Below are 21,435 nucleotides of genomic sequence, written 5' to 3' on the forward strand. Positions count from 1 at the left end.
TGAGATCAAGTCCAAGGACCAACCTGACCTACCATTCCCATATCTAAGCCATGTCCTCCAAAGATACTGTATGTTCTGAGCCTCCTCTTTAGCTCAGTAGCAATTGTAAACACAGAGCCACTGTATAAGATATCCACTGGATTTTTGTACAGGTTAGAGCAAAAACTCGATCCACTAACAGTGACTTCAATGTTGCTGCTACCATCTCAGTAGGGAGATGGGTCTTTTACAGTACATATTTTTTTTTCCTAGGATTCACTTAAGACTACTTTGTTTCAAGTGTATTTATAGCTAATATAAATTATTAAATGATCATCAAATTTAGTTTGAATTGTATATTTTCAGCGTAGACTATATTAACAAACTTAAGAAAGCTTTGTATGTTATTTAAGGTTTTGCCATCTGCTCTGTATTGTTTGTTTAAAGTACAATAACACTGAAGAAATTGTTAAAGCAACAGAAACACGGCTACATAGTACTGAGAAATAAAGCATTCCAAATTATTTTCTTGACATGGAATGTGTGATGTGTTGGTTATGCTTTCGGAACAAATGGTGCTTCTGGAAGTAATGCATATATACAACATAATTAAGACAGACTGATTCACTTAATGATTCTGAACTGCTGAGAATAGGTAACAACCGATAGTGACAACGGTACACAACCTGTGAGCTTTCCAGGCACATACATGAATCCTTCACTCTGCAAGTGCCCCAGAATTGGCATCCTGATTTTAGCCTTAGAAAGTGATGTAACTGTGTAATGTTCTAAGGAAATATTTTTAAGACATTTTTAACAGGAAGAATTATTTGGAGGGAAGAACAGTGTATTAAAATAACACCTTTTTGGGAACTGATGCTTTCAGCCATTGAGAAAGGGGCCTTTCCTTTATAGCTGGCAAATAGAGTAATTGTGTGTGTTGGCTGCCTGAAGGGTAGTTTCATTGTGCGTTTCTCCAAAGAGTGCTGCATTCATGGAACTTGAGCACTTTATTAAACTTATTTCTTGCATTGAAAGGACTATACCTATTCTTGAACCTCAGGTTTTCAAAGCTTAAAAAGTCTTCAAGGAATAACATCTGACTTGGTGGCAGTGCTACCTTCTTTTTGCAAGAGTTTTTTGATGTTTGTATGATGCAAATTTGATTTCTGTAAGAAGTCTCTAAGTAAGTACCTTGCTTTGTAGTAGTCACTGAAAGATTATCAGTTATATTTTCAATTTTTGACCTTCATTCCAAAACTTGCTGTCTGCTGAAACCTCCTAAAATCAGGGATAGAACTGTTTACTGTGCCGTGGTGTAGGAAAGTAATTTCTTCTGCTTTTGTTTGCAGGACTGTTATATGATGGATGTTACCGTCTTGGATGAAACTCATAAACCCTTCTGGTGTTTCAGTGCCCCAGTTTGCATGAAACTCTCTTCCCAAGTGTCCAACCTTTATGATTATATGGGTCATATCTATACCACAGACTATGCAGATTCAGAAGGTAAAGTCTGTGCTGAGTTGGTGTGGTTGGAAGAAACCAAAGAGTATTTCATAGTCAGTCTGGTTCTTTACATAAGCACTGAAAAGGTTAATAATTGGTATGGAACAAACTACTGATATAATTATATTGTTGCTGTCTTTGCTTTATTATTATTATTTTAAAGTGAACCCTATGTATTTCATGTTTAAGATTTAATGTGAGGGGTAATACTATTTGCAAGTTTTGCACCTTTGGCTTTTCATTAGCAAGTAAAATTGCATACATTTGTTAATTGACGTTGGATAAATTGAGGAGGGATATTGATTAAAAACTGTGTTTTTTTTTTTTTTCCCTGTTAAACATCGTATAGTTAGCCTGTTGCTGGTATTGTACATATTGAAAATATTTTTAGGAATAAATGTTTTTTATGGACACCTTTGAGTGTAGTTAAATTACTTCTTGTGAGAGTCATATTGTGAAAAAGCTCTACCTTTTTTAAGATGCGCTGGGTGTGAGAGCATTCACCTTTATGCCTCCGGGGTGGTTTCACACTGAGGTAGCTACTTAGCTACCTAAGCTCCATCATGCCATTCTCTCACTCCCTCTTTTCTTCCCAGTTCTGTTGAAGAACCTCACAGGCTAAGGACAGAGATCACTCACCAGTTACCATCATGGGCAGAAAGGACTCTGAATAGGGAGATGAGTGTAATTTATTGTCCATTGCTAGCAGTCTAAAGCACTGAGAGCTAAAAGCAAACTAAAACCACCTTCCCCCTCCACACCAGCCCCTTCTACCTCCACCCCTCAAGCTACACAGGACAATAGAGAAGAGGAGCTGTGGTCAGGCCGTAATTCTTTCTCTGCCACTCCTCTGTGCTCACTCTATGCCCCTGCTCCAAGTGTGGTCCCTCCCACAGGATACTGTCCTTTCTGAACTGATCCTGCATGGGCGTCCCACAGGCTGCAGCTCTCCAAGCACTGCTTCACATGGGTGTCTGTTGGCAGCAGTTCCCCCAGCCCTCCTGTCCCATTGTGGGCTCTTCTCCATGGGCTGCACCTCTGGCCTAGTGCTGTTCTGATGGAGGCTCTCCCTAGGCTTTACCTCCTTCCAGCCTCATCCACTGCTACAATGTGGGCTCCTCCATGGGGCTACACATGGAGAGCTACATCGTGTAGTAGTGCCCATGGGCTGCAGGAAGACAGGAGGCCTGCTCTACTGTGGGCCTCTCCTGGCCTTCAGGGAGCTTCAGCTATGCACCTGAACCACAGAGCCATGGAACGTCCTAAGTTGGAAGTGACCCACAAGGATCATCGAGTCTAACTCCTAGCTACACACAGCACCACCCAAAATTCAAACCCCATGCCTGAGAGCAATGTCCAAACTCTCCTTGAACCCCTGCATGCTTGTCCCCTGACACAGCTCCATCCTGTTCCCTTGGGCCTTGTTGCTGTCACAGAGAGCAGAGCTCAGCGCTGCCTCTCTGCTCCCTGTGAGGAGCTGCAGCTGCCATGAAGCCTCCCCTAAGCTCTTCTGCTCTGTGCTGAGCCAAAAGAGGGGACCTCAGCTTCTCCTCATGCATCTTGCCATCCAGATCTACACCGTCTTCATAACCCTTCTGGATGCTCTCCGTGACTCCATGAGTTTTGGTATTAGTGAAGGGTTTCAGTCAACATTTATATTATAACCCAAAATGAAGAATCCTGTTCTCTCTCCAGGTATTGTTTAATTTTGGGTCTGCTCTTGTGAATACATACTTCCTACTCCCTGAACTAAGATTAGTACAAAATACTAAATTTTGAACTGGATGTCCTGGAGATGGTTTAAGCCAAAAGGGATTAACCCCCTGTTTTACTATGGAAAAGGAATACTTGCAGTTTTCTCTCTGATAGTACATAAAAAATGAATTCTGGTAAATTGTTAATGCTCTCTCTTCACCTGCTCTATTCTGATGATGAACTAGAATTGCTTTCCAATGTTTTTCTCCATCTCAACGAAGGTGAAAAGAAAGATGGTGAGTAAAACCTACTCAAGATAAAATTGTGAAAGCAAAAAAGAGCTTTGTTGCACAGCACCTCCTCCTCTCCTTCTGCATTGACCTTGGTGGTTGAAGGGGTGTCTCTCTTGCATTTTCTCTCAGTCTTCTGTCCTGGCTGGTCTTGCTCTGCAGTTCTCTCTTCCTTTCATCTGCTCTCTCAGAGCACACCCAGCATTACCTGTGGCTCAGCTCTGGCAGAGGTGGGTCCCTGTTGGAGCAGCTGGGGCTGACTTCGATCTGACATGGGGTCACAGCTGGGTTTGGCTCACAGAGCCAGCCCTGTTACCAAAACCTTGCCACCTATGCCCAATACAGCTTACCAGTAAAATAGCATGTGTGCTGTTTCCTTCCTGTTCATTAGAACATTACTGGTAAATAACAAGTTTTGGAAGATTTTGTTAAATGCAAAAATGTTTTTCAGAAAATAGTTTATGTAAATGTAACAAAAGATGACAGAAAGATTGCATGCCCCACTGAAGTGCAACATTTTTATCCTATAAAAGAATTATTCGAACAGGAGAGGTGGTGGGCATCAGTCGAAGTCAGATCATCCAAATATACAGCTGCTGGTGACACTGTATGAAATGTGACATTTTTGTCTAATGCTTCAGGATTTGTTGCAGCTGCTTTTAGTGATTTTGTTGATGTTTTATACTGAGGACAGGATTTAGCTGTTTTAGTGTCATTTATCCAAATTTGAAGACCATTTCTGTGAAAATACAAGTACTCATAAGTGAGGTGTACGGGAACTGTTGAATCACGGCCTGAACCTCTGATTGACCACCTGACGCGAGCGCTGAGTCAGCTGCAGGGGCACAGGTGAACACAATTTCATCTGAGTGACTGGCAGCCATGAGCCAGGCTCCACCCCACAGAGACCCCATTTAAGGGCTGACTCCCAAAGAGGAAGGATCTCTATCTGGAGGTCATTCTTCTTGGAGCTCTTCTGCGAGCCTGGGATACAGGTAAGATCTTTATTTCATTATTTCTTTGTAATGCGATAATATCTCTGGTCCAATACCTGTATACCTGTTTGCCATATGATGAGGAGGGCAAAAAGTTAAAAGCTTTTGTTTGTGTTTCAGAGACCAACCCCTCCACATCAAAAAAAGAAGGCAACTGCTATCAACTTCTAAATGTGTGTGTTTAACTACTCTGCAATAGATAAAACTATAATATCTTTAAAAGGGTGATTTACCTGGTAGGGAAGCATAAAAACAGTACTTGTGTTTATTTTATTGCACATGTAATAGTGCTCGTTTAAGTTAATGAGCTTAAATTGCATTGGAAAGGAATCAGTATGAACGAGTGATTTAATGAAAGGGCTTTTATGAGATTATTTCAAGAGTGGAGGAGTATTCTTCCTAATAGAACTACATCACAGTGTTATTCCTACTGTTTGTCTTTGCTTTTGTCAGATATCTGCTGTGTTCTGAAATGCTTCTTGATTTTTTTTTTTTAATTTTTGAAAGAGTTACTTCTAATAGAAAATGTTCTTAGTGAACAATTCATTAATACTCCTGGGCACTTTATATGATTTTGCATTGATATAAGCTGCAACTATGTTGGTTTATATCATCTAAACAATTGCCCTTAATTATAACACTGCCATTCTGGAGTTGTTGCTGTTTACTGTGGTCATTTTCCTCTAGCAGCTATATGTTTCCAAAGTCTTTGTAGAGTAGGGGAGTTATTACAGTATTTTTCTTCAAACTGGTCTTACAGTAGTTTTGCTTTTTCTTTCCATTTTTTTTTTTTGTAATTGCTATTAGAAAAACAGCTCTGCTTTCATAGTATATGCCTGTTCCTCATTTGGTTTGGTATGCACGGTTTAGCATGTAAAACAACTGTATGGTGGATAGTCTTTAAATGTATTTTTTCCTGCCTGGCCTGCTTCTCTGTTTAGCAGAAAGGTTTTGATTTACATTCATATAATCACAGAATGGTTTGAGCAGGAAGAGTCCTCAAAGCCCCCCCAGCCCCACCCCGTGCCATGGGCAGGGCTGCCTCCCACCAGCTCAGCTGCCCAGGGCCCCATCCAACCTGGCCTTGAGCACCTCCAGGGATGGGGCACCATAGCTTCTCTGGGCAGCTGTGCCAGCACCTCACCACCCTCATAATGAAGAATTTCATCCTTCTATGTAATGTAAATTTACTCTTTTTAGTTTAAAACCATTGTGCTTTATCCTGTCGCTATATTCCTCGATGGAATGTTCCTCTTCAGCTTTCCTGTAGACTGCTTTTAAGTACCGGAAAGCTGCAGTGAGGTCTCCTCCAGAGCCTTCCCTTCCCCAGACTGGACGGCGATTCTCAGCTTGTCTTCACAGGAGAAGTGCTCCAGTCCTCTGATCACCTCTGTGGCCTTCTGTGGATCCACTCCAACGGGTCCCTGTCCTTCTTTGTGCTGGAGGTCACAAAGCTGAACACTGCGCTCCAGGCGGAGTCTCATGAGAATTCATCCATTAGCTATTTATGGTATGGTCTTGATTTCATTGGAAGTCTGTCCACTGTCTTCATATGGTTGCTTTTTCTTTGTATTCTATTACATGCCTGTTAGATGCTAGTGATTGAGTACTTAGCACATACACAAAAATAATAATGAAGAGAGGAGAAAAAGTAGAGTGGAGTTCAGCATGAGCTGACCTGGGTGAATATTGACTCAGGTTAGGGATTTAGATAAGTAATCAAGCTACCATATCTTCGTGAGTTACAATCTAGCAAGTTATGCAGTAATTTGCCTTGTATGAGTGTAGCAGGTAGTCCAGCATATACAAATAATTAGAGTGAGATTTAGGTGAAAAATATTTGATCTTCTGCCTGTCTGACCTGTTAGTACTGCTCAGCTAATTTGTAGTACCTCAGAGATGTGGAAACTGAATCTGAACTCAAATATGCCTGTATTAGAAATTGAACACATAAAAGTTTCTACAAACTATAATAACAGCATGTTTTAATCTCTTCCTGTTTGTGGTGGATTGGAAAGACATTACTATGAAAAGTTAAATTCCATTGTTTCCTGCCTTTTTTCATCCACCAGGAATCAAAATGGGATGTGATGGCAATAAGGATAACTAGTGAGTTGTATGTGAAGAGGATAGGTTTATGATACTGAATGTCAGTGCATCGCTTGTTCTGTTTTTATTCTCAAACTTTGTTTAAACTCATAGGAGTCTTTTGCATGCTGTGTCTCTTTTGAATGTCTATGAAAAAGGAGCAACTATATTAATGCTACTTAACTTGTAGAAATGTTATAGTCTAGAAAATGGTAAGTCTTTTAGATGCTCTGAAGGAAGTTCCTGAAATGGGAAAGTTATTCTTTCTAGACTTAAATTGCTTAAGAGCACGTTCTATATATATCAGTCCTCTGAACCTTTTGAAGGTCTTATGAGTCAGACATTGATCATACATATTAATGGGTGAGATTACTTTTTTCTACATACAGGTCACATACAATACAATTAATATTTTTTCCTATCCTGTATTAGTCACGCACAAGGATAGATTCAGCAGTCTTGGTGAGATCTTACAAAAAAAGCAAGATGGTGAAGAATGTGTTGTAGGTGTGTAGTGTTCTGTTTATTCACTGACATATTGTAAGTTAGTTAAACCCTCAGAAATTAGGAAGTATTTAACTATTGAACAGAAACCCCACTACTACCAAACCCTTGAAGCTCTGAAGCAAATACTTACCTTCTCAGAGTTGTCAATATCATCCATATTTCTTCCTAACCAAGAGATGAAACAAATAAAGGACAGATGGTAAGGTACTCTGAAACTAAGTTATTCTTCTCAAAGTTTGCTATTGGTATGATGCAGTAAGTAAAAGGATGCTTTAATAAAGAAGAATAATGATGGCATTTACACCATACATCCACCATGTTTCATTCTAGTTTCTTTCCAGTATATAAGGATCCTAAAATTTCAGGTTTAATTCCACTGTAGGATAGTTTTGTAAGAGTGGTGTGCTCATGTGTGAGGCAAAGTGTTTAACTTCATACTCTGTAACACTGATTTTGTGCAATCCTGAAAAGAGATTTCATGAATAAGAAATGCAATAATTCCATTACTTAATAATTTATTTAAAACTTTGCATCTGCTTTCACATGCTGTTGGACATGCAGTGAACACTAAATTGGAAATACACTATCTAATTGTATGGGAACTGTTGAATCATGGTCTGAACTTCTGGTTGATCACTTGAGGTGAGCACTGAGTCAGCCACAGGAGCACAGGTGAAGGCAATTCAGCTGTATGACCAGAAGGGGTGGAGCCTGGCTGCACCTCTCCTTGACCCCATTTAAGGGCTGATTGCCACTGGGAAATGATCTCTTTCTGGAGATTGCTCCTCTTGGAGTTTTTCTCTAAGCCTACACTACAGGTGAGCATTTCATTTATTTTTGATTATCTCTTTCTAGCTGTATGAACTGTAGATACCAGTCTAACCATACCACTCTATATTTGTTGATTACACACCATAGTAAGTTGTAGAAGTGTATGACATACCTTTGTTAATCTCAGAGTATCAGTTTGAAGTCATGTATATGTTTAAAAAAAAAAATGTGGAACCGATGTGCTTACATGAACATATGGTTAAGTTGCTGGATATGATCAGTGTTTTGGTTTTGGATCAACACATTTACATCTGAATTTTACTTCCTGTGGCATCTTAAACAGGTGATATTCCAGTGTTAACAATCGATTTTTCTCTTTCATCTCTCTCCATGTTATCTAGAATAAACCAATTATACACACAACCCTAAACCCAATAAATGATTTGAAATGCTTTGCAGTGTGAAGATTCTTCTGATGTGACAGAGTTGGTTCAGTTAATTGGATATAATGCATGGTACAAGTCTGAGACTGCTGAGGGTGAAGTTTGAGATTAAGGTAATATAAGAAAATGTAACAAGATAAGGGAAGGTATGGGGAATGACATAGCAGTATTTAGTTTCCCACAGATAGATTCACGTAAACAGATGAAGCACGAGCTGAAGGCAGCTGTTTTGGATTTCATTTTTCACTAATTTTTGTATTTCTCTAGGAATTTGTTATTTCAGGGACTTTGGCCCAATTTACTTAGTATTCCTAAAGGACCAAAGCTTAAGAACTTGGACTGCATTTTTATGCAGTTGGAGACTTCTGAAAAGAAATTGGAGAGTTGGTTAATTTGTCTTGGAAAAAATGCTATGTGAAAAACTTTGCATTGTTTTATGTAGCCCACTCCATTAGAAGTCATCCTGCAAACATTAGATTCTCCCTCAAAAACACAAATGTAAAAATTTATTGATTCTTGCTGAGTACAGTTGTACCTTGCCTGACTCCTATTAGCCGGCAAACAAAACTTGGAGACAAAGAAGCCCAACAGGGCCCCAAAGTTGTTTGTTTTCTGGCATCTTCCCACTGCGATTAGGTAAGTATTACACACTTATATAATGTGATCTCTCATTTACTAGGTTCAATGTACTACATTCAAATTATTAGTATGGACAAAATTGTATATGGAATTTTAATTTACTGTCACAGAGCACTCTAAGACTTCTACTGTGCTTTGTACATGTGGTAATTTTGGATTAAATGTAATATTTTGGTGAAAAGAGGAAATCATCTACAAATATCAAGTCAAAAGAGACCTGTTGGCAAGTCAGGCCTCACACCAAAGATTATATTACATAGGACATTAATGCAAGGATTTATTAAAATTGGACTTGGTGTGGTAGCTCAGCTCTTCATGCTTTCCTATTAATTCTGTAGTAAGAGTTTCTGGTCTCTTATAATCTTGTATCTCTGCTGAAATTAGTTGTCTTGTAGTGAAACAGCCCAGGATTATATTCAGTAAGAGAAAGAAAAATGTTTCCTCATTTGTGTTGATAGCTTTTTTTTTTGCTTGACTGTTAAAAAACAGTTTAAACAACCCCAGTTTCCAACTGATAACTTGAGTATTGGCATAGAAGCAGTCTTGATTCTTGCTCTTTTTAATGCTGCAATTATTTTCCATGTATATTCTCAGGCATTAGCAGGCTGTATCAAATTTGTCTGCTTAATCTGCCTGAAAATAGTGCGTACCATTTGGCATTTGCAGCAGCTACTCGTTCCCTGAAATTCAGTAACTTCTCTTTCATAGACAGGAATAAGGGTTATCAATTTACTCCTTTTGTCCCTTGTTAATGATTTTTGCAGGGTTTTAATTACATTTATGAGAATGTAATGTGGGCATACTTATCCAGGTAGAGAATATGTGTCTATCTGGGTGCGTGAACTTATCTATAGCGCCGTCCAGTCATAATACATTTTCTAGCTGTGAATAACCTGCTGCCTCCATTAAACCTGCAACTTAAATCTTATTCTGAGGGCTCAGGCTTTGGAATAAGATTTAAAGGCAGTAAGTGTTGGTTTGTTGTTTTTGGTTTTTTTCCCTACCAATTCCCTCTTTTTTTTTTTCCTAGTCCCATGGAAGCACACACCACTTCTTACTACCCTAGTGCATTTGGCGTTCCAGACAGATCGTATGTAGAGCTATCTCATTTCAATGTTATATATTACTATAGATTATTATTATATCAATTATATATATGTGTATATATAATATAAAATATCGCACACAACCTTGTGCACAAAATCTTGTTTGTAGTGGATGGCCCATGATAGGTCCCTCTGTTCTTCATATGGGCGGGAGCTGGAGTTTCTGTAAGGTCACCTGCAGTGAAGCATTCATTTTGTCAGCTGTTAGGTTGCTTTTTCTCAAGGCACCATTGAAACTGGCAGTCTGGTTGTCCTTGTAATCAGTTTTCATGGAATCAATCTGTCTTGCTTCTGCTTATCTGTTCTCTCCTTTCCCTGCTGTATGTATTTCTCATAAAGGTGTTTGCATGAGCCATGGGAAAAACTTAAGGTTGGTAGCACAAATGTAGCCAATGACTGATTATTTCTGTAGCTTCTCCTTGGAAGTACAACACAAGTTCTTGAGAAAATGGCCTCTATACATAATGACATGAGCAAGGGGAGCAGCTGAAGGGGTGGAAAAATGTACTGTATCTCAGGCTTCAACCTCTGCCTTTTTGTTTTTCCTCCCTATTGCTTTTTATTCTTTACCTGTTCCTTCTTACAGTTCTTACATCACAGGCTGCCTCTGACTTGTTGTACCCCAAATGGTATCAACTGAGGGGACTGGGGGTTGTGTTCTGCTCACTCATCAGCTGAATATTTGGCAGGTTTGCTGCTGGGACCTGCATGAACCTTTCAGAACTTCCTTAGTGTCAGGTGAATGATCTGGCTGCATAGCACTTGCAATAAATCTTGTCCTATCTCTTTCCACAAGTGTAGAACTGAGTAACTTGTAGCAGCATGAGGCAGTTCCTGATGTCCTTGATGGAAACAACGGTAGCTGTCTTGTACTCACTCCAGTGTCTAAAACAACAGAGAGGGAAGAATCCAGCTGTAATGTAAACTTGTCAAAGAGTGATGTTTATGCAGAATATGCCTCTCAGAAAGCATCTGCTTTCTGCTGGCAGACTAGGACAGGATATAGAACAAGTTTTAGCTATTTGCAAGGAAAATGTGAACTGAAGCTTGAATTTAAAATGTAAGTTAGCTGCTGACATGGACTTGGTGAACTTTTTCTGTAGAGGATGTAAAGCACGAGCCAGAACTTCTGTGGAAGGGCCAGGGAAATGCTTGTTTTCACATTGTGCTCTTGCAGCTTTGTGATATGCAGTAAGAAGAAGCCACGCAGAAATTTGAGATTTGTCTTGGTCAGTACAATTTTCTGGGTGTAAAACAGAGTAGGGGGGAAAAAGGAAAGTGCTTTTGTGGAAATATTCTGCTTAACTTTTCTTGGAGCTTACAGATTTAACTGAAGAAATTGCATATTAATCATTTAGCACGGAGAGTGTTAGCATGCAAGGGATTTTAATGAGTTAGTTAAAACTGAAAAGAATTTTGTAATTTGCACTGAAAATGTTTAATCTTACTCATTTAGATTTAAGAAACCTCCTGTTGATATTATAGGCAATGCTTTTCCTAATTTGCATTTTGAGTTAATTTAAGTCTTTGGAAAGTGCTTCCTTTAGGGAGAAATGTTCTAAGCAGATCAAGAATGGTGCAGCATGGATGGCATTAAGAATTTGTCAACAGCTTCCTCCTGGGAAAATAGCCTCAAGAGATATGCAAGTAGTTCAGCAGTCATGTCCTTTCAGTTTTGCTGCCTTTAGAGACACTAAAGATGATGCAGCAATTTAGCATCATCATCATTCAGAAACTCCTGCAGTAGCATAAACCTGCAGCTTGGTTGCAGTCTTCAATTAAGAGGGGAGAAATGGGCTTTGACATGCAAATGGTTTGTGTTACCTGCTTCTTGGTTATGTGGCTGGTAATGAGTACCCTGCCACCTTGAAACAGATATGAGGTAACATATATTACTTATTAATGAAAGAATGCTATGTTTAATTTCTTTGACTGGATTTTAACTGGTGGCTTGAATGGTACCTTCTGCTACAAAATCCCCTTTGAAGTGTCTATGCGTACATCTGGTTTGGCTTTCTGGGAATCAAATCACTGCCTGTTTCTGTCATAGCCCCAGTGTATTCGTGGTGTGAATATTGATAAAAACCACACCTGTGGCAAAGGGACTGATCCCAACAAATCTTATGTGGGTGACAGTGATTAAACATGGGAGTACATAGTTGTAAATTCTGAAGTGACAGAACTTAAGACTTCTCATTTTGTATTCACACTTTTTCTCACTGCCTTTACGAGAAGATTTATTCCTGCCTAGTGTACTCACTGGAAAATCTTTGTCGTTCCTGTATTACTGTTCCTGCATAGAAGCACCTGCAGTCATGTAATATGGTAAAATGCATGTCCATGTTATGGTTCACAGTGATGTTACTGTGAAAATGATGATTTTTTTGATGTCTATCAAAACAAACAAGGCCATAAGAAATGAAGGTTGACAAACCACTGAGGGTGTTAAAAATAATTTTAAAAGTAGCTGTACCACTGGGCTTTCTGAGCAGAATGAAATTCATGTCCTATCCCTTTTCCCCCTTCCAGCCAATGTATCTTGAAACTGTGGCAGTAAGTCTAGGGGTGGTCACGCAAATATCCCTTCCTATTAATTGCTCCTGACGTGTGGTTATGCAGATTAACAATCTTCAGTTGGCAGGTTGAGATTTATTTGATTATATATACTTTTTTTATTACTGCCCTAGAGTCATGCATTGAAGAGCTAGCTACTGTGTATGCAGTTCCAGCTCATGCTCATTGGTGACCCTGGGGCTTCTGCACATTGTTTTAAATAATACTTTTTCAGTAGCATTCTAGATGCCATCTACTGGTTCCAGTTTCTGGTGAATTCTGCTCTAGGCTCCATGTTTCATTATGCCTGAGGTCACCCCTGCATTTCTGTATTTTGCAGCATTAATTTCTATAATGTATAGGAAGTTACTTTTTTTGGATGGTAAAGCCACTAAGGTTCTGCTGTGAAATGTCAAGTGGGGTCAGAGTTGGTCTTTGCTGCTAAGGTATGCATTAAAAATGGATTATGGTTCACCTTCTTTTAGTTAATCTATGTGCTTGAGACATAGTAATGCATGTAAATTGAAGCAATAGATTACTTCAAGTGTTTCTTATGCCAGCAGGTCTTTGATTGAAGAGCTGAAACTCAATAGCTTTTACAGGTTGGACTTTGACATCATAACAATTTACAATCGTTCCTGTTTTTCTTTTGTTCCCATAGAACTGCTCATAATTGTTAGTACAGCGCAAAGTTGGATAGATTCAGTAAGTATTCTATTTTGCCGAAAAACTCACCAAAACAAAAAAAAATTCCTCAAGACCCAAAGTTCTTAGGGAGCAATCCTACCAATCTATTTATTCTAGGACTTGGAAGATCGGATAGTTTGTATTAGTCTTTGGTGGGGTAATACCTGGCTGTGTTATTGTCTGGGTGCCTTGCAGCATCTGAAGTTGCTGTTCACGTGTTCCCTTCTGCTCTTCCCCCCCCTCCCCCCCCCTTACCTGGGGGTAGCACTTCCCCAGGTGCCTGGCTGTGTGGTGGTGGAAGCAGGCTAAAGAGCAGGACTTGAATGAGTCTTGAAGACTTCCAAATCAAGATGATTTAAAATGTGTTTGAAATACGTTATTTAAGGCCTGCTATTTTGAGCTAGTGCTTTATGCTGAATTGCCCATGTCTGGATGGTAAAAATGTGTTTGAAACTAGCTGTCATGTCCTCTGCTGAAATGTGGCCTTGAAGTCACACGAAATGTGTTCCTAGCTTGTGTCCTCTCAATGAGCGGGAACTCCATCCACATACAGCATATGCTAAGATCTCATGTGGGAAGAAGCGACTGTGTGTATTAGAGGAGACTTTGGACTGTTTCCTGTTTGCTAAGTGTGAAGAATTGCTGTTTTAAATCTGGCAGCTGCCTTTCCAGTCTCAAGAGAATGGGTTTATCACAGTCATAACAAGAATATTTTGTGGAGGTAAGCAAGCTTAAGTACAAAGGCTGAATGTGTATAAGCAGGTTAGATCTGTACTGTGCTTTACCTTATGCAGGGCACTATGCAATATGGCTTTTGCCTTATTGTATCTATAAACAAAAAATTGCAACAGCAAAACTAAGCCATAAATCTTACTCACATCAGTGCTGTTGAAAGAGATACCAGGTAAAAGCGGCTATTGTGTTTTTGTTCTGTGTTCATTTTCAAACCCAGCTGTACTTTACTGAAATGCTACAACATCACTATTGGAAAGTCATCTTGTGTGCTTAGTTTTGGAGGTGATGACCTTGTTTCCCTTAAACCTAAATGTTGCCCTGGGGTTTCTATTGGAAATACAACAGGCATACCCATTAAGAGTCAGAAGGCTACTGTTACAAAGAGCATTTTAGAAAAAAAAACTACCACATTTATTTTGTTTATGATGAAGTAATGGTCAGAAGCTACTTGAGTACCACACTTTCAAAGACAGAAAACAAAAATCAATATATTCTCACCTCATCTGCCTTTATTTAAGCAGGGACTAGTAAAAGAAAATAGAATACTCCAAAATGGTCTTTAGAAGATAGAACGGCATCCTAAGGAATGCCATAGTGTAGATAAGTGTTTCTATAGTAAGTGTTTCTATTTATGCAAATAATCTGTGTCCTGCCTGTGTGTTGTGATTTAACCTGGCAGGTAGCTCAGCACCACACAGTTGTTCACTCAGTCCCCCTCTTCCCAGTGAGATGGGGGAGAGAACAGAAACAAACGAAAAAAACAAACTAGAACTCATGGGTTGAGATAAACTTATTTTCTGAGTAGCAGACAGTAGCAACACTGAGCAGCAGTGTTGGTGTGTTATCACCATTGTTTTTCTCCTAGAACAGAAACATAGCATCATATCAGACACCCTGAAGAAAACAATTCCATCCCAGCTGAAGTTAAGACAGTACATAACTATCTAACTATTGTGGTAAAGTTATATTTAGAGGTTTCTCATGAATAACTCCATTCTATGCTTTGCACAACAGGTATGTTGTATCCTTTATTCACCATTTCTGTGTCCTAACTCTGTAGTGGAAAATGATTTCTGACTTAAGTCCTGCTAGTACTGTGTGGTGCACTGTTGCTTCAGGACACAAAAGATGTCTCTAATAGGCAGTGAAACTGCATTAAACGAGGCATTCTGAGATCCTTGGGCAGTTTCAAAGAGCAGTATGGCTGTAGCAACATGGGGTTAATGTGTGCAGTAAGTAGATTGACCACTAAGCAGAATGCTGTCTGTTATGCTTAATGGAGGTGCTTTTAATTGTGTGTTTGAGTGATGTGATTTGCTTCAAATGCTGTTTCTTATACATGTAAGACTATTACAGCAGCTGGAAAAAGCACTGGAGCTTGTGGTATATACACTGAGTTGTAATTTTCCATTTTCTTTCCTGCTGGTGGCATTTGAAGGCTTTGAATTGATCACAGTAGTAGATGTTTCTTCTTGGGGAAGTAGAAGAATGTTCTTGTAGACTCAGTTGGATATCCTTAGTGCACTGAACTGTTTTGTGTGTGTGTATATTTAATCAGCTGTTAATAACAATGGCTGTTACAAAGAGGTTAATTATAATTATGTAAGTATCTAGTGCAGTCTTTATTAAGTGAATGCAGTGTATCTTCCTCTGTATCCTTCATAATCTTTCCCCCTTTCTAGGTAAATATTCTGTTTTTGCTTCTTGGAAGGTTTTATTTCTGAGAGAAGCTGCGTTTAGCAGTAGTTACCTCCAAGAGAACAGTGGATATATTGTTGTCTTGTGTGCTGAATGTTGATTATATCTCATTTTACTCCTTCTTTGTAATCTATCTGTGTTTTGGGATATATGGGGGAAAGCATGCCCCGAATGCCTATGTAGCTGGCAACCAAGTATTCTCAAATTAGTTATAATCTGTCATTTTGTGGCCTCATTGATGGCTTATGACATCCTGATGTAGGAGGATTGATTATTCAGCATTTTTAAATAGGAAGTGATTTTACAAAAATCCTTTGTGTTTCTGGTAGTATTACCCCACTCCCATATGACTCTGAATCCTACAGAAGTTTTGATGTGTTTTGTTTTTTTTGTTAAACATTTTGCTCTGTATCAGCAGTGAAGGTCTGCTTGAAGATGACTTTTCCCTGTTTAATGAGGCGAAAAACATTGTTAACTCAAACTCTTCCAGTGCAAAGCGGAATTTTAGTCTTAAACTGCTGTTCTAATTCTAGGAGTTATGATTTCTGAGCAGATTTATTATTTGTGACATGAATTTTTCCATCTGTAATTCTTAATTATGATAATTAAGAAAATAGAAAAAGTTGCATATAAAATGAGTAAGGTGGCACTGGTACATCATTAGTTAGGATAATGTAGATTATACTGATTAGTGCGAAAAGGTTTTCTGTTTCAGTTTATCGGGGAAAATGAAGTATTGCATAAATGTACTAATGTTATGTATACTAAATTATCCCTCAGATTTTAACTATAGCTATGATTTATTCCATTCGTAGACTGAGCACTTCATGCAACTGCCTTTATACATTCTATTTGTTCTCTTGTATATATTCTCTTTCCAAATGCTTCTGGAAGAATATGGAGGCATTTAGATGGACTGAAAGTTCTCTGGATTCCCAGTATGTGGAAAAATTGCACCATGTGTTTATTATGAGCCTGCAGAAGAAAGAAAAATGCTGTGACGATGCCTGTAGTGTGCTCTTCTGCTCCTTGCCCTCTTTCCTCTGCCTTCTATACATTTCTCCTCTTGTAGCCCTGAGGTTCCCATGCTCCCATCTCTTTCAGGTAGAACAGCATCTCTCATTTTTTTTCATGATTGCTTTCCAGGTTTATTGGATTGCCATTTCATTTGAAAATATTGGAGTTAAGGGAATACTGCCTCATTCTAGTTCACTGTGGTTTGCTATCAAGTTTTCTGTCCCTGATTTAGTGGTTCTCCTATGCTGCTTCTATGCTATTTGGACTTCAATGAGGCCTTTGACACAGTACTCCACAACATCCTTCTCTCCAAATTAGAAAAGTATGAATTTGATGGGTGGACTGTTCAGTGGATGAAGAACTGGCTGCAGGATTGAACTCAGAGAGTGGCGGTCAATAACTCAATGTCTGGATGGAAATCAGTGTCGAGTGGTGTCCCACAGAGTTCAGTTCTGGGACCGATACTCTTTAATATCTTAATCAGTGACATTAAGAGTAGGCTTGAGAACACTGTCAGCAAGTTTGCTGATGACATCAAGCTGTGGGGTACAGTTGACATAGCTGAGGGATGGAATGCCATCCAGAGGGACCTAGACAAGCTTGAGTAGTGGGTCCAGCTGAACCTCATGAGGCTCAACAAAGCCAATTGTAAGACCTTGCACCCTGGGTTGCAGTAAGCTCCACTGCTAATATGAGCTGGTGGGGTGAAAGAATTGAGCTCAGCTTCTCATTTATTTAAAGGCCTGTCTGTGTTTCTGCACTTCCAGATTGTAGCAGAAGTGCTGAGTCATGGCTTGAACCAGTGATTGAGCACCTGGTGAGAAGGCGGGGCCAACCCAGGGGAGCTCAGGTGTATGCAATGCAGCTGAGTGACCAGAAGGGGTGGAGTCAGGATCAGCTCCTTTCCAGACCTCATTTAAGGGTAGGCAATAGAGGTGAGGGCATCTTGCTGGAGATCTCTGCATACCTGAGTCCCTCCAAGGGTAAGTTGATTTTTTTTTTTCCTTTGTTTCTGCATCCACTGCTTTTGTGTTTGGGCTTATTCTTGCTTGCTGTAGGCTAGGACTTTGTTACCCTGCTATTATTGCTCCACTTTCTATCGCATTATAGCGTTACACAGATTAAGGTGGATATTTAAGAACTTATGTAAGATACCTCTGCTTGTGAGTAGAATGATGTTGCAGATAACATCAAAGTTTTCTATTTCTATTTATAATAGATGCCTTCATAAGACTTTTATGTGAGACAAATGCACATTCATGATTTTTCCTAGAAATCTAAGCTCTAGTGATTTATCTTAAGTATATCTTGAGATGCAGCTGAATGTCTACATATTTAGTTGTACAAAATATATCATTTTTTTCCTCCTTTATGACTCTGCTCTCTTTTTGACTACAAATCCTAAGTATCTAGGAGCAAGAAGCTTCACAGCTGAATTTCACAATATGTGGACTCTAATTTTTTTTGCAGTTACCATCTGCTAGTTTCACTTAATTGCCTTGTGCTGGAGAGACTGCTTCCATTTTACTTGCAATTTCATAGACATCTCTAAGACCTCCTTCAAAAGACAGCATTTGACTTTATTGTGTGTCAGAAATGGGTTCAAAATTGTATCAGAACTCTAAATGCAGTGTCTTCAATTGATCAGTTGATTCAGAACTCATAACAATATATGCAAAATATTTCTCACTTTACATTACACCAAGTCAGTGATGTGCCTTTGTGATGAAGGAGGCTGAACCATGTAATGGATTGTATAGGCAAAGCTGAGCCTGGCAGGTGAGGGAAGTGATTAATCTTTTCTTAGCACTTGTGAGATTGCATCTGTAAAGTTGTGCCCAGTTGAGAGTTCTCCAGTATGATGCAGTCAGTGGCATATTAAAGCAAGCCCATCAATGAGCCATGAAGATGTCTGAAGGCTGGAACATACAGTGTTTAAAAGAACCAAGGGAATGAGAGTAGTTCAGCTGGGGAGATCTCAAAGGAGAACTTACTTGCTGTCTTCAGCTATATGATGGAAAGAAAGAACCTGGGTCTTTGTGCATGTGCTTGTCAGGGGAACAACAACAAAGTGAAACTAAGGAAATCTTAATTCAGTGTAAGATGTTGTTTGTTTTCCTTGGTAAGGATTGTCAAACACTGAGCAGGATGCTCAGTCATTGTGAAAACTCAATTCAAGATACTTAAGTGAAACTGAATTTTCAGAGGCTCGTTCCAACCTGAATTACTGTATTGCTGCATTAATTCAAATCTACTGTTCTACTGCCTCCTCACATTGAGTTCTCTTTGGAACTCCTTCCTATTGATGCTTCTATTTACTCTCTCAATTCAAGATAAAAGTTTGCTAGCCATATTTTTTTACAACTTTTAATACTTTGTTTGAAATTGTTTGTGAATATATGGGGACTGCAAGGTGTTTCTGTTCCACTGGGTGAAAGAACAAATGGCTAAGTTTCTCTCTTAACATTTAACGATTCTGTGATTATTTACTATTAGCTTTATTTGACCCCTGGGGGCTGTTTTTTCGGCATTACTTGACCTATAGCTGTTTATGTTCTTCACAAATTCTTCTGAGGAGGCTTCACTGAAAACCTCTTGGAAGACTGCATCAACTGGATCTTCTTTGCCCACCTGCTTCCTGATCCTATCTCTGACCTTGCAAACTGATGAGGTGTGACTTCCCTTGACCAAAGCTGATTCCTCTTTGATGAGTCATGCTGACTCATGTGCTGATGATGTTCTGAAAAAATGTGAATGTCAGGTTCTGTTGTCTGTAGTTCCTGAATCTTTCCTGGAAGATTTTAAAATGTAGTGGCATGTCTTCAATCTTCTTTATTCTGGTAGAGTGGCGGTTTGACATGGATTGAGAGTTTGAGGATTAGATGCTGCAATTATTGCTTCTTATGTCCTTGGGTAGCAAAGGGATGATGGTACACTGTGAGTGGAACAGGGATATTAGTGCTTGTGTTCTCCTGCTTGCCTGGGGAAAGAAAGCTTCCTCTTCTCATGAACAAATAGAAAATTGGCTTTTAACATTTCATTAGGTTAATTCATGATTGCTCAGTGACAATGCAAGATAAAAATACCTCCCAAAGTTTACATAACCCTTTTGAGTATGTGCTCACTTCTGGTGTTTCTCAGCTACAGACTGAATTAAGTCAGGTTACACAAGCTGCCCCTCTTTCCTGACATCCCCTATGCTGCCTTCCCTGATTAAGAATAGTTTGCCTTTCCTGATGTGTGTTCAAGAAAAAAGCAAACACTGCTATCTCGAGAAAATACTAAGATTTACCCAGAAAACCAGGAAGAAATTTCCTTTTTTTAAAAAGGGGGGGGGAAGTATTAGACTGAGGCCTTCATACAGAATTCCTAGTTTATATAAATGATCAAATGACATACTGTAGTTGCTTTTTAAGTATTAATTTGCTTGCAGTCTTGCACTGTATGGCAAAATGATTTTTCCTTGGTGTTTGGGAAGATCCATGTTTAAGTGTTAAGAAATAGCAAAATTTTCCAAATTTGTTTGAAAAACAGGTTATTGAGCACCTGCTGGGAAGGCAGGGCCAACCTAGGGGAGCTCAGGTGTATGCAATGCAGCTGAGTGACCAGAAGGGGTGGAGCCAGGATCAGCTCCTTTCCAGACCTCATTTAATGGTTGGCAGTGGAGGTGAGGGTGTCTTGTTGGAGATCCCTACATACCTGAGTCCTTCCAAAGGTAAGCAGACTTTCTTCCTTCATTTCTGTGTCCATGGCTGCTGTGTTTGGGCTTGTCCTCGTTTGCTGTAGCCATTGTCTTTGCAACCCTGCTACTATCACTGTACTTTCCACTGCATTATGGTGTTACAGGAGACAAGTAGTAATTACACTTCTTTACAAGTTTAGGAGAACTTGCACAAATCTGTCCTGCTAAACTGTGCCTTTACTAAACTGCAAATAGGAAGTTGGATTTTAGGCCTGTAAGTGGACATTTTCTTTTTTTTTTTTTTGCTGCACGTAGTATTTGTATGGCAAATCCGTTTTAATCTTAAGAAACAGGAGAGAAGGTGATGAGCTGGAAGGAACCTACAGAGAAGCTGGTAAAAACTGCTGGTAATTTAAAACATGAATGGAAGGAATACGTAGGATGGTTTGTGTGCTGTGGCAGTACTGGTGAAATTACACTTCCTGTCAAATCATCCCAGCTGGAAATAGCCTGCAGAAAATTGCTTTTTCTTTCAATGGCTATATTCTTTCTTTTAAAAGAAGATTATTAAAATAAAAAAAAAAAAGAGGCTCAGCTGTTTTGAAAACACGGGAGCATTCACTTTCAAAAGCGTTTGCTTAGGAAGTAACTGCTGTGGCTCAGCAGGCAACTAGGATTGCCTAGTGGAGCTAAATGCAAAACAATCAATTAATGGACTTGTGTACACTCAATCATTACCTCCCACAGCCCTCGTAAAATACTCACTGTTACGGCAGTGATTATTTTAAACCCATTTCTGATAGGCTTAGAGTCCTTGATCACTGTTCAAGTGCAGAAGAACTACGTGAGTGAGAAGGATATGTATGCAGATTGACAGATATAGCTCTGAGGTTGGCTTTGACTTCAGAGGAAGGAGATCACAGTAATGCCATTTATAATGCTGTAGGTGAGGCTCTGTCTACAGCTCTCACCAATAAAACTCACCTTTAAAAAGGCAGAACTTGGCATCAGAGCCTTGGTTTGGGGTGAACTGTGCCTCGCATA

General features: G+C 39.3%; 1 protein-coding gene across 8 annotated transcripts in view; it reads left to right on the forward strand.

Moving 5' to 3' along the window:
- The window catches only part of FBXO15 (F-box protein 15), a 24,232-nt gene extending 22,329 nt beyond the window's left edge, over nucleotides 1-1,903 (forward strand). For all 8 annotated transcript variants that reach the window (XM_025147800.3, XM_025147798.3, XM_040695674.2 and 5 more), the window contains one exon: nucleotides 1,332-1,903. In XM_025147800.3, the coding sequence (XP_025003568.2) occupies nucleotides 1,332-1,601 (270 nt within the window). In that variant the 3' untranslated portion in view covers nucleotides 1,602-1,903. The remainder of the gene's footprint in view (nucleotides 1-1,331) is intronic.
- The last annotated feature ends 19,532 nt before the right edge of the window (nucleotides 1,904-21,435 follow it).

The sequence above is a fragment of the Gallus gallus genome, chromosome 2 (genome assembly GCF_016699485.2).
Source record: "Gallus gallus isolate bGalGal1 chromosome 2, bGalGal1.mat.broiler.GRCg7b, whole genome shotgun sequence".
Classification (NCBI taxonomy): domain Eukaryota; kingdom Metazoa; phylum Chordata; class Aves; order Galliformes; family Phasianidae; genus Gallus; species Gallus gallus.